The sequence below is a fragment of the Puma concolor genome, chromosome D4 (genome assembly GCF_028749965.1).
Source record: "Puma concolor isolate L17-30 chromosome D4, mPumCon1.1.hap2, whole genome shotgun sequence".
In the NCBI taxonomy this organism is placed as follows: Eukaryota; Metazoa; Chordata; class Mammalia; order Carnivora; family Felidae; genus Puma; species Puma concolor.
In genome coordinates, this window is record NC_141679.1 from 88,833,555 (window position 1) to 88,850,180 (window position 16,626).

Genomic DNA, 16,626 nt, shown 5'->3' on the forward strand with positions numbered 1-16,626 from the left:
CAGCCCTGTTTTTCCTGACAGAGCTCTCCTGAGTGAGCCCTGTCATCACCCCCAGGCTCTAGGTAGGAGCTGAGGCTCAGGTTCTACAGCTCGCTCAGGTCACACAGCACCTAGGGGCAGGGTGGGACTGAGGCCGAGCTGAGCCATTCCTCAGGCGCTCTGTGAAGAGAAGGGCTGGCCGGCTGCTGCCAGCACACCCCAGAAACACCCCTTCCTCTGCTTCTTAGACACGGCACACGGATCATTTCTCAGTCCGAAACATAGATGCAGGCGTGGGCCTCTGTTAACAGCCAGAGGATGCTGTCCTGCTTCCACACATGGCTTGAGAGTTTAGCAACCCAAGCACAGTACTTTTGTTACAAGGAGAAGCCAGAAAGGAAAGGAGATGGCGTGTCAGAGGCCCGTTTCTTAAAAGAACCTTTCCGCGCCCCTGATAACGGGACCCATGAATCCTCTCCACTCCCTAATGCGAGATAAGCTAGTGGTTACTTTCTTTGGTCTTCCAGTTTGACACTTTGCCCGAGGAAACCCTTCCAGAGTCCTCCCTTCCCTCTCCTGGAATGAGGCCCTGTCTCCGCATCTGTGACGTGAGGCTGAGGGGGCTTGGCTGGTTCTGGCTGCTGAGTGATCCAGCATCGTGTTGGTCAGGAGTTGGGCCGGGGGCACTGCTTCTGACACCAGGCACTGTGAGGGGCAGCGTGGCACCACGTGCCCCCGGCTGTTGGAGCCCAGCCTCCGCCACCACGTTCTGGCACCTTCTGTGCGGGCGCCACTCTCGGCGGGGCTCGGTGGGCGGGTGCTGGAAGCCTCGCTGCCCAGGCTTCCTGGTCGGTTTGGCGATCTAGTCAGAGGGCAGAATAAAAGTGCCGCTGCTGTGATTTGAGGCCCAAGAGGCCCGGAGAGACAGCTTAGATATATCGTCTCTGGGAAGGTGCGATCCTGCCTCCGGGGCCACGGCCACACTGGCGAGGCGAGGCGTGGGCATGGGAGCTGGCAGAAAGGCTGGGAGGGCAGGGGGAAACCAGAGGAAGGGTAGAGGATGCGGGCGGCCGGGCCTGCTGGCTGTCATCACCCCCACCCAAGTCGGCTGGGTCGTCACGTGCACACGCATCTTCTGTGTCACCTTCATCCTTCCTCAGTCTCCCTGCCCGCGCCAGGGGCCCCGCCTGCAGGCAGCAAGGTGACTTTCGGGGCCAAACGTGGCTCCTTCACCGTCCTACACTGAGGTAGAGGCCGGGCTACAGGTGCTTATGGGCACGAGCTGGGGAGTCCCACGGCCCCAGTGGGGACCTCAGCTCTGCCACTTGACAGCTGTGTGACTGGGGAGGGGTGGCTCGGCCTCTCTGGCCCTGGCGCTCCTGGTAGAGCGGGGGTTGGGACGGAACCGTCACGGAGGCCCCCGTGAGGGCCGCTCGACGCGTCTGCACGGGGTACCCGGGACCCACGAGAGGGGCCTGCTGGTGTCCTCGGCCGCAGGGGCGGCGGGGGTGCCTCCGCCCCGGGGGGGACGGCCCTGTTGACGTGGCCGCTGCTTCCAGGACACCCAGGAGTTCCTGCGCTGCCTGATGGACCAGCTGCACGAGGAGCTTAAGGAGCCCGTGGTGGCGGCTGCAGCGGCACTGGCCGAGGCCCGGGACTCAGACTCGAGCGACACGGACGAGAAGCGCGAGGGCGACCGGAGCCCGTCCGAGGACGAGTTCCTGTCCTGTGACTCCAGCAGCGACCGGGGTGAGGGCGATGGGCAGGGCCGTGGCGGGGGCGGCTCGCAGGCCGAGGCGGAGCTGCTGACCCCCGACGAGGCGGGCCGCGCCATCTCCGAGAAGGAGCGCATGAAGGACCGCAAGTTCTCCTGGGGCCAGCAGCGCACCAGCTCGGAGCAAGTGGACGAGGACGCCGACGTGGACACGGCCATGGCCGCCCTCGACGACCAGCCCGCAGAGGCCCGGCCGCCGTCGCCGCGGTCCCCCAGCCCCTGCCGGACCCCAGGTGCCAGACAGCCGCTCGGGGCCCCCGGCCCGCTCTGCCCGGCACCTCCCGTGTGCCGGGCGCCGACGCGCACCGGCCCGCTGGCCTCTCCCACCCCCTGGGGTCCCACCACCAGAGCCTCGGGTCAGGGGTCGGCCACGTGGCAGGTGCGGACCCGCTCAGCCGGCCCCGCGCCTCGGCTGGAGACTGGAGCGAGGACAGGCATTCTGTGGGTTTGGTGGCGGCCGGGGTGGGCACGGGCCAGAGGAGGCGTGGCTGGCTCCCGACTCGGTCCCTAGGAGGTGCTGGCGGGTCCTCTTCCTGACCCCGCCCCGCAGCCGGCGTGGCTGCCTCGGCCCAGCACAGCCCCCTCTCTGCCCCCAGAGCCGGACAACGAGGCCCACATGCGCAGCGCCTCCCGCCCCTGCAGCCCCGTGCGCCACCACGAGGGCCACGCCAAGCTGGCCAGCAGCCCTCCTCGGGCGAGCCCCGTGAGGATGGGGCCGTCGTACGTGCTCAAGAAAGGTGGGCGGGGTCGGGCGGGGTCGGGCGGGGAGGGTGGGTCGGCAGGGCGGCCGCCAGCGCAGCTCGGGGCCGGGAGCGCGGGTCGTGCCGTGTGGCTGCACCCGGGGGGCAGCAGCGTCTCCGAGCCCTCCTGATGCGAGCGGGGGCGCCCCGTCTCACTGACCATGACCGAGGCGCTGGGAGGTGAACCGTGAGCCCCAGCACGTGACGCACGTGGGACCCCCCCCCCCCCCCCAGGTCCCGGCCAAGCCAGCCCCAGCACCGCCCCTTGCCCCAGACGGGCCGGAGGGGCTGGGCCTAGTCCCGTGCTGTGCCCCCAGCCCAGGTACTGAGTGCCGGCAGCCGGAGGCGGAAGGAGCAGCACTACCGCAGCGTGATCTCCGACATCTTCGACGGCTCCATCCTCAGCCTCGTGCAGTGTCTCACCTGTGACCGTGTGAGTGCCCGGGGGCGGGACGAGCGACGCGCCGGCCTTCAGCGCCCCGGTGCTCCTCCCCCAGGTTGGGGGCTCCGCCTGGTGCCCCCTGCCTTTCTGTAGGGGAGGGCCCCGGCCGCCAGACTGGGGGGCAGACCCTCTGCCCTATACCTGCCGTCTGGTGGTGACTGGGGTTCGGGGTACAGATTCTGCTTGTTCTGGGCAGGACGGGACCCCAGAAGGTGGAGACCCAAGCTGACCTTCGACCCCACAGGTGTCTACCACGGTAGAGACGTTCCAGGACCTGTCGCTGCCCATTCCTGGCAAGGAGGACCTGGCCAAGCTGCACATCTACCAGAACGTGCCAGCCAAGCCGGGCGCCTGCGGGGACAGCTACGCCGCCCAGGGCTGGCTCGCCTTCATCGTGGAGTATATCCGGAGGTACCCCGGCCTTCCCGCCTGCTGGAGACACGACACTGCCCTGGCCCTGGAAGGTGGCAGGCCGTAAACGGCAAAGTTCAGCCAGTTACAGGGCCGAGGGCAGAGTCCCAAAGGGCCCTTGAAGCTGGAGGATGTGCAGGTGTTGGCTGAGCGGGGCGGGGGCTTCCTCAGCCACGAGGGAATGGCCTGGGTTGGGTGGGCCCATGGATCTGAAGGCGGGTAATGACAGGGGAGTCACCAGGTGACAGCGAGAAAGGAGGGCGGCAGCTGGAGAGCGGGCCTGACCCTGCCGGGAGAGCGGTGGGCAGCCTTCCGGAGCCCCTGCTGTGTGCTGCAAAGCCCGCTTTATACCCGCCTGATGTCAGGAGCCCGTCTCTGCCCAGAGGACAGGCCAGTGGGATCAGGGCCCCTCCGCACGTGAAAAGACAAAGCTCAGGGAGAAGTGATGTCCTTCTCCCAAGGACCCCGGGTTGCCGCCTGGTGCTCCCAAGCGTTGGGACCTCTACCCGTTCCGCCCACTGGGCCAAGGTGCCTCCCGGGGCCCAGAGCCGCCAGGTCTCAGTCTTGCCCAGGCCCTGCTTGCACCCCCGCCACCCCTTTTCTGTCGCCGTAGGTTTGTGGTATCCTGTACCCCTAGCTGGTTTTGGGGGCCGGTCGTCACCCTGGAAGACTGCCTTGCTGCCTTCTTCGCTGCTGATGAGCTGAAGGGTGAGTGGACCGGGCTGGCTGGGTCAGCATACGGCTGGTTTCTGGAACTCACTGTCAGTTATCGCCCCCCTCCCCCTCACCCCCCCCCCCCCCCCACCTGCCAGGCTGGGCCCGGGACTGCGTGTTCTCCCAGCCCTTCCACCTGGTGGCCCTTAGGGCTTCACCTGGTTTTCTTTTGTTTAACAGTTTGGTGCACAAGAATGATATTGTGCTTTTAGTTTTGCGTTTCCTCGGTTATCGATGAGCTTGGACAGTTTCCGTAAGCATATTGACTGTTGGTATTTCATATTTTAAAATGTGCTCTTCCTGACTTTTCCCATTTTTCTGTTGAGTGCTTGGCATCTTACCTTTGGGAAAGCTCTTTTTCTTGAAAACAAACAAACAAACAAACACAACCCCCCCCCCCCCCGCCCCCACAAGACTTAGTTGTGGTAAAATACACATAACATAAAATTTACCGTCTTAACCATTTTTTTTAATTGTATTAAAAATTTTTAAGTTCATTTATTTATTTTTGAGAGACAGAGAGAGAGAGAGAGAGAGAGAGCATGAGCTGGGGAGGGACAAAGAGAGACAGAGACACAGAATCCGAAGCAGGCTGCAGGCTCTGAGCTGTCGGCACAGAGCCCGACACGGGGCTCGAACCCACAAGCCGCGAGAACATGACATGAGCCCAAGTCAGTCTCTTCACCGATCCAGGCGCCCCCTGCCCATCTTAACCATTTTTAAATGTACTGTTCAGTAGCGTTCCCTGTATTCATATTATCATGCAGTCAGTCTCTAGAACCTTCTCATCCTGCAAGGCGGAAACTCTACCCCTTAAACGGCAACTCTCTCTTCTCCCGTCCCACAGCCCTGGCGCTGATCATTCTACCTTCTGTCTCCATCACTTGATGACTCTGGGGACCTCATCTAAGTCAGATCATATGGTATTTGTCTTCCTGTGACGGGCTCCTCATCCGTGTCGTGGCAGGTGGCAGAACCCCCCTCTTTCTGGAGCTGAATAGTACTCTTGATAGACGACGTCTTATTTCCCTGTTCCTCTCGCGGTGGACACGTGGGCTTCACTTCTGCTGTTTGGCTGTCGTGAACAATGCTGCAGTGAACCTGGATGCGTACCTGTCCCTTCTAGACCAATGTCATTTCCTTTGGATACATACCCAGACGTGGGATTGCTGGATCATAGGGTAGTCCTATTTAACTTTTTGAGGAACCTCCACACTGTTTTCCGCGATGGCCGCGCCAATTTCTGTTCCCACTGGCGGTGCGCGCGAAGGATCCCCCTTCCCCACGTCCCTGCCGACACTTTGTATCTCATTTTGCAAAATCTCCTCTTGAGGAGAGCTCTTCTGACAGGTGTGAGGTGACACCTCATCGCGGGGTCGATTCGCGTTTCCCTGGGGATGAGTGATGTTGAGCAGCTTTTCGTGTACCTCCTGGCCACCTGTTTGTCGTCTTTGGAGAAATGTCTGTTCAGGTCCTCTGCCAGCTTTTAAACAGATTATCTGGGTTTTGATTTTGTTTTGTTTTGTTTTCTCCTATTTGTATGAATTCCTTACGTACTTTGGATATTAACCCCTTATCCGATACATGTTTTCTCCCGTTCTGTAGGTTGCTTCTTTACTTTGCAAATTGTTTCTTGTGTTGCGAGAGCTTTTGAGTTTGATATCGGCCTGCTTGTTTATTTTTGCTTTTGTGGCTTGTGCTTTTGGTGTCCTATCCAAAAAGTCATTGCCAAGGGCAGCGTCCGGGAGCGTTTCCCCTATGTTTTCTTCTACGAGTTTTGTGGTTTCAGGTCTTTTTTTTTTTTTTTTTTTTAATGTTTATTTATTTTTGAGACAGAGAGACAGAGCATGAGTGGGGGAGGGGCAGAGAGACACAGAATCCGAAGCAGGCTCCAGGCTCCGAGCCGTCAGCACAGAGCCCGACGCGGGGCTCGAACTCACGGACCGCGAGATCGTGACCCGAGCCAAAGTCGGACGCTGAACTGACTGAGCCACCCAGGCGTCCCTTCAGATCTTGTATTTCAGTCTTTAATCCATTTTAGGATAATTTCTGTGAGCGGTATGAGATATGGGTCCAGTTTCATTCTTCTGTCACAAGGGTGAATATCCAGTTTCCTCAGCACCATTTACCGAAATGACTGTCTTTCCCCCGTCAAGTATTCTTGGCTCCCTTCTCAGACAGCAGTTGCCCGCATATGCATGGGTTTATTTCTGGGTCCTCAATTCCGTTCATGGGCCTGTGTGTGTTTTTATGCCAGTGCCATACTGTTCTGACCACCGTAGCTTCGTAGTGTAGTTTGAAATCGGGACTCGGGACGCCTCCACCGTTGTTCTTGCTCAAGATTGTTTTGGCCGTTTGGGATTTCTTTTATAATTCTATGTGAATTTTAGGATTTTTTTGTTTCTATTTCTGTGAAAAAGGTCACTGGGATTGTGACAGGGATTGCATCGAATCTATAGATGGCTTTGGGTAGGGTGGACATTTTGACAACATCTAGTATTCTGATCCGTGAATTTGTTCATGTATTCTCCTGTATTGGGTCACCGTGTGGGAACAACTCAGTCACCTGTCACTCTTACTACCTTCCCGATGCTGTTCCCCTAGCAAGCAGTTGTGTGACACCAGCTGGGTATTGAGAATTCGCCTCGGTTCTGACACTGGAGACAGCATCACATCCCACAGGTTAAGGGTTCAGTCCTACTTGACTTCCCCTCCCCAACTTCAGAAGCCAGTCACGGGTCCTGGTTGTCACTTGTGTTTCTGACTGGCTGTAGCTCGAAGGTTCCAACCCTTTCTCCTTGGGCTTGATTAATTTGCTAGAGCCATTACCTGCTGGATTACTGGTTTATCGTGAAAGGATGTAGCTCAGGGGCACCCTGGTGGCTCAGTCAGCTAAGCGTCCGACTTCGGCTCAGGTCACGATCTCACAGTTCAGAGTTCGAGCCCCGCGTCGGGCTCTGTGCTGACGGCTCGGGGCCCGGAGCCTGCTCCGGATTCTGTGTCTCCCTCTCTCTCTCTGCCCCTCCCCTACTCGCACTCTGCCTCTCTCTCTCTCTCTCAAAAATAAGTAAATGCTAAAAAACATATTTAACTCAGGAACAGCCAGACGGCAGAGCTGCACAGGGCAGGGTATGTGGGAAGGGGCAGAACTTTCTTGACCTCTGAGCTCGCTACTTTCCCTCGTCTGCACACGTCCGCCAACTTGGAAGGTGGCCAAACGCCATGCCATTGGGATTTTTATGGAGGCTTCCTCACGTAGGCATGATCAGTTATAAACTCCATTTCCAGCCCCTGTCTCTGTAGGACACAGGTGGGGCTGAAAATTCCAAACTTTTTTTTTTTTTTTTTAATTTTTTAACGTTTATTTATTTTTGAGAGACAGAGAGAGACAGAGCATCTGGAGGGGAGGGGCAAAGAGAGGGGGAGGGGCAAAAGCGGGAGGGGCAAAGAGAGGGGAGGAGCAAAAAGGGGAGGGGCAAAGAGAGAGGGAGACACAGAATCCGAAGCGGGCTCCAGGCTCCGAGCCGTCAGCACAGAGCCCAGCGCAGGGCTTGAACCCACAGACCGTGAGATCGTGACCCGAGCCGAAGTGGGACGCTCAACCGACTGAGCCGCCCAGGCGCCCCTGAAAATTCCCAACTTCTAATCACGGCTCCGTCTTTCTGGTGATCAGCCCCAATCCCAGAGCCATCCAGAGTCACCTTATTAGGACAAAAGTCACCGCCATCACCTAGGAAATTCCAAGGGACCTTTAGAAGCCTGCCAGGACGTGGGGTCAAGGGGTCAAAGACCAAATATCAGAACAGATGATGCTTCTAGTGCTCTTACCACTTAGGAGAGTAGAAGGACCTTAGGGAGTGTGAGCCAGGAACCTGGGGCAGAGACCAACAGCTGTATTTTCCACGGTCTCACGGCCATCTTTGTCTGTGTCTCTCATCGATGACATGTGGTTTCTGCGTACAGATCTTTCACCTCCTTGGTTAAACGTATTCCTGTGTGTCTTATCATCCTCGACCCGATTGTAAATGGGTTTGTTTTCTTGGTTTCTCATTCAGATATTTCACTGCCAGTGCACAGGAATGCCGCTGGTTTTTACATGTTGACTTTGTGCTCTCCATCTTTACTGAATTCGTCTGTCAGCGCTAACAGTTTTTTGGGGGGAGTCTTTAGGGTTCCTGTGTGTAGGATCGCGTCATCCGCATACAGACAGCCTGAGCTCCTTACCTCCTCTTCTCCTTTTTGGACGTCTTTTATTTCTTTTTCTTGCCTAATTGCTCTGGCTGGGACTTCTATGGCTAGAATAGGCCTGGTGAGAGTGAGCGCCTTTGTTTTGGTCCTGATTTTGAAGGAAAAGCTGCTAGCTTTTCACCATTGAGGATGACATTGGCCGTGGGCCTGTCTTAGGTGGCCTCCGGTATGTTGAGGCGTGTTCCCTCTACACCTAACCTACTGAGACCTTTTATCGTGAAAGGGTGTTGAAATTCATCAAATGCTTTTCCTCTCTGGGTTGAGAGGATCATACGATTTTACCCTTTATCCTATGAACGTAGAGTATCCTGTGTATTGATTTGTGTGTGATAAACCATACTTGCCTCCCAGGGTTAAATTCCCTTTGATCATGGTGTGTGAGCCTTTTAATATGATGCTGAATTCGGTTTGCTAGAATTTTTTTTGACGATTTTCCCGTCAACATTCATCAGGGATATTGGCCCATCGTTTTCTTTTCCTTTAGTGTCCTTATCTAACTTTGGTATCAGGGTGCTGCTGGCCTTCTAAAATGGGTCTGAGAGTGCTCCCTCCTCAGCTTTTTGGAAGTGTTTGAAAAGGATTGGTGTTAATTCTTTTTTTTAAATGTTTGGTAGAATTCACCGGCAAACCATCTGGTCCTGGACTTTTGTTTGTTGGGAAGTTTTTACTTTGTACTACTATTGCAAGGTGGAAAGAACACTGCTCTGATCTCCTTATTACTGGTCTGTTCAGATTTTCTCTTTCTTCATGATTCAGTCTTGGTTGTATATCTCTAGAAATTTGTCCATTTCTTCTGGGTTATCCAATTTGGGGTACAGCGAATTGGACACAGTGCCTCTTATGATCCTTTGTGTTTCTGTGGTGTCAGTTGTAAGAGCCCCCCTCCATTTGTAATTTACTTGCATCCTCTCTGTCTCTGCTTTTGCTAATCTAGCTAAAAGCGTTTTCAATTTTATCTTTTCTGAAAACCAACTCTTAGTTTCACTGATCTTTTTTTTTTTCTATTGTTTTTTTCTCATCTCTGTTTATTTACGCTCTAATCTCTGTCATTTCCTCCCTTCTGCCAAGTTTGGCCTTAGTTTATTTTTCATTTTCTCTTTCATCGAAAAAGGTTGTTTGAGATCTGTTTGCTTTCTTAATGTTGCCACTTATTGCTATGAAATTCCCTCTTAGACCTGCTTTTCCTGCATCCCATATGTGGTGGTATGTTATATTTTCATTTTCATTTGTCTTGAGATGCTTCCTGAGTTCCTTTTGAGTTTTTCTCTGACCCGTCAGTTGTTGAAGAGTGTGTTGTTTAATGTCCACATGTTTGTGAATTTTCTAGTTTTCTTCCCGTTAATGGTTTCTCGTTTCATACCGCTGTGTTTGGAAAAGATCTGGATACCATATCTGTCTTCCCAGATTTGTTCCAAGTTTGCTGTGGCCCAGCAAAGGATCTGTCCTGGAGAATGTGCCGTGCACACTTGAGAACGTGTATTCTGGTGCCGTTGGGTAGAATGTTCTGTCTGTGTCTGTGAGGTCCACTTGGTCTGTAGTCCTTCAGGTCTGGTTCCCTTATTAATTTTCTGCCTGGATGATCTGCCCAGCGTTGAAAGCGGGGTGTTAAAGTCCCAACTGTTACCGTATTGCTGACTCTTTCTGCCTTTAGTTGCGTTAATATTCGCTTCCCATATTTAGGTCCTGTGGGGTTGGATGCGTATGTTCACAATAGTTACCTCTTCTTTTTGAATTACCCCTTTATCACCACATGGTGACCCTCTTCGTCTCTCCTGCCAGATTTGGACCGAAAGTCCGTGTTATCTGATACCAATATGGCCACCTCTGCTCTCTTGGTTTCCATTTGCAGGGAATGTCTCCTTCCATCCCCCTCTCCCAGCCTGTGTGCCCTTAACACTGAAGTGAGTCTCTTGCAGGCAGCCTATCGGGTTGTGTGTCGTCAGCATAAATGATCATGTCCACTTCTGCCATTTCCTGTCCCCGCTAACCGCTGTCTGCATTTACTGCTCTAGGCGACAACATGTACAGCTGTGAACGGTGTAAAAAGTAAGTGTGTGTGTGTGTGTGTCCCGGGGCCTCTCCCCAGCTTCCCATTCCGACCCCTCCGTCCGTCTGTGTCCCGCATACTTCCCCTGCTCGCCCGGGGAGTTTGACCCTGACCTCACAGACGTGCCCCTGTTGGGAGGGTGCCGCTCTCCCCCCACACCCGGACACTCACCGCTTCTCGCCCGTTGTCCCTGCCAGGCTGCGGAACGGGGTGAAATACTGTAAGGTCCTGCGGCTGCCCGAGGTGAGTGGAGCAGCCCCCCCCCCCCGCCCCCGCCACTGCCTGTCACTGAGCATCCTTCCTCCCCCAAGAAGCCCGGGGCTGGGGAGAGTTGACCACTTCAGGGGGGAGTCCACTGCTTTGGCTGAGAGGCCTGCTGGGAGGGGTCTGGACAGCGACGTGGGCCCTCCCTCAGCTCCTCCCGCACTGTGCCAGTCCCAGTGGGACTGGGGCGGGCGTGGGGCGGAGGGTGCCACCCCGGGGAAGGTGGGTGTGCAGGGAGGCCTCTCTGGGGGAGTCGGTCTGAGTGGGCCCTGAGCGCGGGGGCTGTGTGGGCCTCGTGGGGGAGAGGGGGGAAGGAGCCGGTGGGCAAAGCTCCGGGGCACGAACAGGCTCACTGAAACCCGGAGCAGAGAGGAGCGTTGCCCGAGAGGCGGGAGCTCGGGGCCGTGCCGAGCAGGTTTGGGACGCCCGTCTCGGCAGCCGGTGCCGTCGGCGTGGCCCTGCCGTCACCCGTGCCTCTGCCCGTGCCTTGCGGCGAGCCAGCTCGGCTCCCACGCGGGGCTCTTCCCTTGTTCAGGCGGCTCAGTGGGTGTGACCCATCCACCCGCCTGGGCCTCTGGAATGCTCTAGCCGCTAGGTTCCTTGTTTTCACCTGAACGGCAAGACCCGAGTGGACCGAACAGCGGGCTGGCGGGTGTCCCAGAGCCTAGCCTCGAGACCCCGCCTGGTTACCAGGGTTCGCAGGGCCCCAGCCAGCCCCGTCTGGAGGGACCGACACCTGCCCCCGGTCCCCGCAGATCCTGTGCATACACCTGAAGCGCTTTCGGCACGAGGTCATGTATTCGTTCAAAATCAGCAGCCACGTCTCCTTCCCCCTCGAGGGACTTGACTTGCGTCCATTCCTTGCCAAGGAGTGCACGTCGCAGATCACCACCTACGACCTCCTCTCTGTCATCTGCCACCACGGCACAGCAGGCAGTGAGTCCGGCCACCCCTGCCCCTCCCCGTCCCCGTCCCCGTCCCCTAGGCCACCTGTGACCCGCCCACCCCGCCCGCCGCAGGTGGCCACTACATCGCCTACTGCCAGAACGTCATCAACGGGCAATGGTACGAGTTCGATGACCAGTATGTCACTGAGGTCCACGAGACGGTGGTGCAGAACGCTGAGGCCTACGTCCTCTTCTACAGGTGGGGGCCCTGGGCGGGCCGTCGGGGTAGAGCTGGTGACCTGCGGGCCTGGGCGTCCCGTCCCTGGCCCCTGGGGCTTCCGTCAGAGTGGGTGGGGCCTGGAAGGGCTCTAGATTTGGGCAGCAAGGGTTTCAGTTTGGAAGAAAGAGCCCTGTGGCCACCGCGGGAAAGTGGGAAGTCCAAGAAGTTGAGTTTGGGTCTTCCGTGGTGGTCCCGTGGGAGGGGACGGTGGCCGGAACTCTGGCAGGGGTGGGGCTCAGGCAGGGGGAGTGGCGGTAGGTGGCCCCGAGCACACCCCTGCCAGCTGTGGCTGGTGCCCCTGCGTGGAGTGAGCCCAGGCACGGCTGCGCGCAATTCTCCTGCCCCAACCCCCTCCCACCTCTGCCCTACCCCACCCCACCCACCCTCGCCTCACCCCTGCCCCAGGAAGAGCAGCGAGGAGGCTGTGCGGGAGCGGCAGCAGGTGGTATCCCTGGCCGCCATGCGGGAGCCCAGCCTGCTGCGGTTCTACGTGTCCCGGGAATGGCTTAACAAGTTCAACACCTTCGCGGAGCCGGGGCCCATCACCAACCACACCTTCCTCTGCTCCCACGGAGGTGAGGGCGCCTTCTCTGCGGTGGGGGCGCGGGGCGGGCGGCCGAGCCCCCAGCTCCCCGTCCCTCTGCCTTCCTCCCCAGGCATCCCGCCCAACAAATACCACTACATCGACGACCTGGTAGTGATCCTGCCCCAGAACGTCTGGGAGCACCTCTACAACAGGTAGGTGCCGTGCCTGCCTCTTCTGGGAGGGCAGCCTGCCCCCGTCCGGGCCCGGCACTCGGCGGGGCAGGGGAGGAGCTCGGGGAACGGACGCCACCGTGGGCCCCACGCCGCCCTCCACTCCGGGCAGAGCCGCACAGAAGCGGCTGCAGGGGCTTCCCTGGCACACGAACTGCAGGGAAAAAGACACTGGTGGGCATCCAGCTGGATCCTTCCGGTCAGGAGGGACAAAACCGGCTCAAGCAAAAGCAAGCGTGTTGGACCCTGTCACAGATAGTCCTGGGAGCGCCGGCTTGGGGCAGGCCCGGCTCGGGGGGCCTTCAGGCCCAGGTGGCTCTGTGGACAGGTGGGCAGGACATGCCATGCCCAGCACGTGCTCAGACGGGTCGGGACAGGCTTTGCCCCGGCCGCTGGCAGGTCAGGTGCGGACTCTGCCCGGTTGCAGGAGGGTGGGCCAAGCCCCACAGGGAGATGTGTCCCCATATCCCGTGGAGCTCCACCCTCCTGCCCGCAGAGGGACAACCTTCTGCGTCCCTTTGACATCGTCCCCGGGGTCTGGCCGGGTGGGCTCGTGGCCACAAGGGCTCCCGCCCAGCAGCCAAGAGAGGAAGCGAGAACGTTAATCCCTCCTTCAGCCATTAAACATCTGTTTGTGACACACCTGTGCCGGGGCAGGCCCCATGCCGGGTGCCGTGGTCATGCTGGCACACGGGTGCCCTTGCCAGACTGGCGAGGAAGACGGAAAAGCGAACGGGCTGTGCACAGGGCACCCAGGGTTGCAGCGTTGGGGAGCCTCCCCAGAGGAGGAGAAACCCACCACGTGGAGGGCAGTCATGGCTCTCTGGCAAGTTCTGCTGCCCCCCTTACTGGAACCCGCCCCTCAGGGCTCGCGTTCTCTCTCTCTCCCCCTCCCTCTCCGCTCTCCCCTCCTGGCCCTCCCTCCCGGTGCAGGTTTGGGGGCGGCCCTGCCGTGAACCATCTGTACGTGTGCTGCATCTGCCAGGTGGAGATAGAGGCACTGGCCAAGCGCAGGCGGATTGAGATCGACACCTTCATTAAGGTGCGTGCGGGTGGGGGTGGGGCGCCTCTAGCCTCCGCTGGGGCCACGCGGGGATTTGGGGACTGAAGAGCCGCGTGCAGCCAGTCTCTATCTGGAAGACACGTTCTGTGGGGAGAACAGAGTGGCCAGAGGCCTGGCCAGACATTTAAGATTTTACCAGCAGGAGGGCGGGGTTCAGGAGGCTCAGGTCCATCTGCCGGGTGTGCTGTTAAGCCACGGGCACTGTGGCTTGGGGCTGGATGGTTCTTTGTCGTGGGGACTGGACTGCCGGTAATAGGACAGTTAGCATCCCTGGCCGCCTCCATGCCAGCCGCACGAAAATGATCTCCAGACACTGGCAGTGTCCCTTCCCCCTCCTACTGAGAACCATGGGTTCTACCAACTGACCCCGAAAGGGGTGTTAAGTGAAAAAAATCAGGTGGCAAAACAGGACCCAGGACGATGCCGTGTTAGGAAGGGGTTTGGGCAGTGTGGTACTGGGGCCCCGGGCACACCCCGGCCCCGGGGCTGTTCAGAACAGGCGACCCGGGGCCATCCATCATCCAGTAGCAGACGCGTAGGTGAAAGACGTTAAAGGACACTGCGCTCTGTGCCCACGAGAAAACGCGTCAGAATGGTTAACGAGGGAGCGAACGGCCGCAGTCCGTGAAGTGCGGGAGAACCGCATCTGCGTGCCTTCTCCCTTGGATCAGAGTCCTTGAAAAGAGATCAGGGTGGCGGGGCCGCGGGGGGATGTTCCTCTGAGCTTGTCTGGGGGCCCCGCGGTTTCTGCCTGGAGGATCTGGTGTTTTCTGAGAGTCGAGGGTGCGGGTTGGCGGGGTGCTGGGACCATCCCGCTGACCCTCCCCTCTGCTCCCCCGGCCGGCCCAGCTCAACAAAGCCTTCCAGGCCGAGGAGTCCCCCAGCGTCATCTACTGCATCAGCATGCAGTGGTTCCGGGAGTGGGAAGCCTTTGTCAAGGGCAAGGACAATGGTGAGTGGAGCACTGGCCTGGCACTCCGCCCACCCGCTGGGAGGGCCCTGGGGCTTCAGATCTGCGGGGAGGGCCCCAGGAGGCGGGAGAGGGGGTGCCTGGGGTGGTCGGTGGCTGCCCAGCAGGTTTCGGCGAGTGCCTGCCTCCTGGAGGAGCGGAGAGCACGGGTGTTATTCCAGCCCGGCATGCTAGGGTCGCTGTCCCCACCGGGCTAGCTAGCGGGGGGGGGGGGGGGGGGGGGGGGGGGGGGGGCCAGGCCACCCAGTGTCCCAGAGCCACGCCTTCTTGCTGTAGTGGGAGAGAAGCCGTCTGGCTCCGCCCCTTCCCTCCCCTTCTCTCCTGTTCTCCCGTCCCTGCTGGTGCCCAGAGGAGGCCGTTCTTTCCTCCTGCCAGGCCCTTTCCTTTGAGGGTTCTCTTGCCCTAAATACTAGATTTTAGTGGATAGATGGCTTCAAGCTCTTAGGAAAGACAGTGGACACAGTGTCCTCTGACCCCATGACTTACAGAGGCAGAGACAGGCCCCATCACAAGGCAGCTCCCAGAGCCCTCTGCAGTCCCCTGCAGTCAGAAACAGCCGAGCCTGAGCCCTGGCCTGCCTGCAGCCACCCTCACCACCCTCAAGCCCCACACTTGGGCTCCCAGACCGGGGCTTGGGGACCTGGCAGGGGCGGCAGAGCCAGTGGGTTCTGTGAACGGGACATTTGCCTTTCAGGGCATAAGCTCCAGCCGGGACTCTGGGAAAGGGGAGGGAGGGAGGGACCTCACCGCTGTCCAGCCCGTGCCAGGCGGCAAGGTCCCAGGGAAACCCCGAGGCCTCCCTAGTGTTGGTGGAGGCAGTCGGGCTTGGCTCTGATGGAGAAACAGGCTCTGGAGCTACAGCCCTACCTCCGGGCCCAGCCTTATTCCTGCCAGCTCTTACCTGGGCTGTTACTTCCCCTGCTTCTGTGACGGCTCTCAGATCAGGTAGTCGAGGCTTCCGTGAGGTTTCAGGAAGGGTGCTCGGCGCGTGGCAGCTGCCGTCCACAGTGAGGGGTCTGAAACTAGCTCGTGGGTCCCTGAAGTCCCCTGTGCGGGCTCCAGGGATGCTACGAGTCCCTTCTGGCTCTCAGACTTCCCCGCACGAGCACGCACCTGCCCCTGGAAGGACGTCACACTGACCCCCTGCGGCCCGGACAGCCTCTCGGGGGCCACAGGTGTTGGAGTGACGCCTTGAGAATGGCTCTTACCTGTTGAGAAGCGGAGGGCTGGGGGGCGGTGGGGGGGGGGGGTGCTGGGGTTTCTTCCCGCCGCTGCAGAGGCCCAGAGGTCCTGAGCCTGAGCTGTTTCTGTTCCAGAGCCCCCCGGGCCCATTGACAACAGCAGGATCGCACAGGCCAGGGGAAGCGGCCACATTCAACTGAAGCAGGGTGAGTTTTGCCGGCTCCAGCCCTGGCCTTCTGGGCCAGCCGGGCTCCCCCCCATCCCCGCCCCCCAGCTGCCAGTCACAGTCTTCCCAGGAGCCCCCGCCGCTCACACCCATGCCCTGTGTTGGCCTCCACCTGCCCTTTGTGTGAACCCCATACCCCCGGAAATGGGGCGCAGAGATGCACCCTCTGGGGTCCTCAGAGCACAGACGTCCTGCTGGGGCATCCTGGATTTGCATTTCACCGCTTTGCACGGAAACGCATAGTTGCGCTCCCTCCCTTTCGGGGCCTGCACCTCCCGGAGCCCCCACTGCCAAAGACCATGGCGTCACCAAGGGAGTGAGGGGGCAGACGTGAGCCCGGCCCCGACCCGTTGCCCTCTTGGGCCCTGCAGGAGCTGACTATGGGCAGATTTCGGAGGAGACCTGGGTCTACCTGAACAACCTGTATGGCGGTGGCCCCGAGATCGCCATCCGACAGAGTGTGGCCCAGCTCCAGGACCCAGAGAGCTTACACGGGGAGCAGAAGATCGAAGCCGAGACCCGGGCCGTGTGACTTGATGGGCCAGTCTGTAAGTCCCCTCCCTTTCCAGAGACCCTCTCGTGTCCCTGGCGTGTTGGAAGAGTGCGTCCCCGAACACACCTTCCGGGAGGCTGTTGGGAGAAA

General features: G+C 59.0%; 1 protein-coding gene across 3 annotated transcripts in view; it reads left to right on the top strand.

The window, feature by feature from the left end:
• The window catches only part of USP20 (ubiquitin specific peptidase 20), a 44,690-nt gene that overhangs the window by 26,781 nt on the left and 1,283 nt on the right, over positions 1-16,626 (top strand). For all 3 annotated transcript variants that reach the window (XM_086684256.1, XM_086684257.1, XM_086684258.1), the window contains 15 exons: positions 1,539-1,986; positions 2,350-2,490; positions 2,811-2,926; positions 3,180-3,346; positions 3,960-4,054; positions 10,321-10,354; positions 10,553-10,598; positions 11,375-11,555; positions 11,639-11,765; positions 12,192-12,361; positions 12,443-12,524; positions 13,476-13,584; positions 14,455-14,557; positions 15,892-15,963; positions 16,355-16,531. In XM_086684256.1, the coding sequence (XP_086540382.1) occupies positions 1,539-1,986; positions 2,350-2,490; positions 2,811-2,926; positions 3,180-3,346; positions 3,960-4,054; positions 10,321-10,354; positions 10,553-10,598; positions 11,375-11,555; positions 11,639-11,765; positions 12,192-12,361; positions 12,443-12,524; positions 13,476-13,584; positions 14,455-14,557; positions 15,892-15,963; positions 16,355-16,515 (2,052 nt within the window). In that variant the 3' untranslated portion in view covers positions 16,516-16,531. The remainder of the gene's footprint in view (positions 1-1,538; positions 1,987-2,349; positions 2,491-2,810; positions 2,927-3,179; positions 3,347-3,959; positions 4,055-10,320; positions 10,355-10,552; positions 10,599-11,374; positions 11,556-11,638; positions 11,766-12,191; positions 12,362-12,442; positions 12,525-13,475; positions 13,585-14,454; positions 14,558-15,891; positions 15,964-16,354; positions 16,532-16,626) is intronic.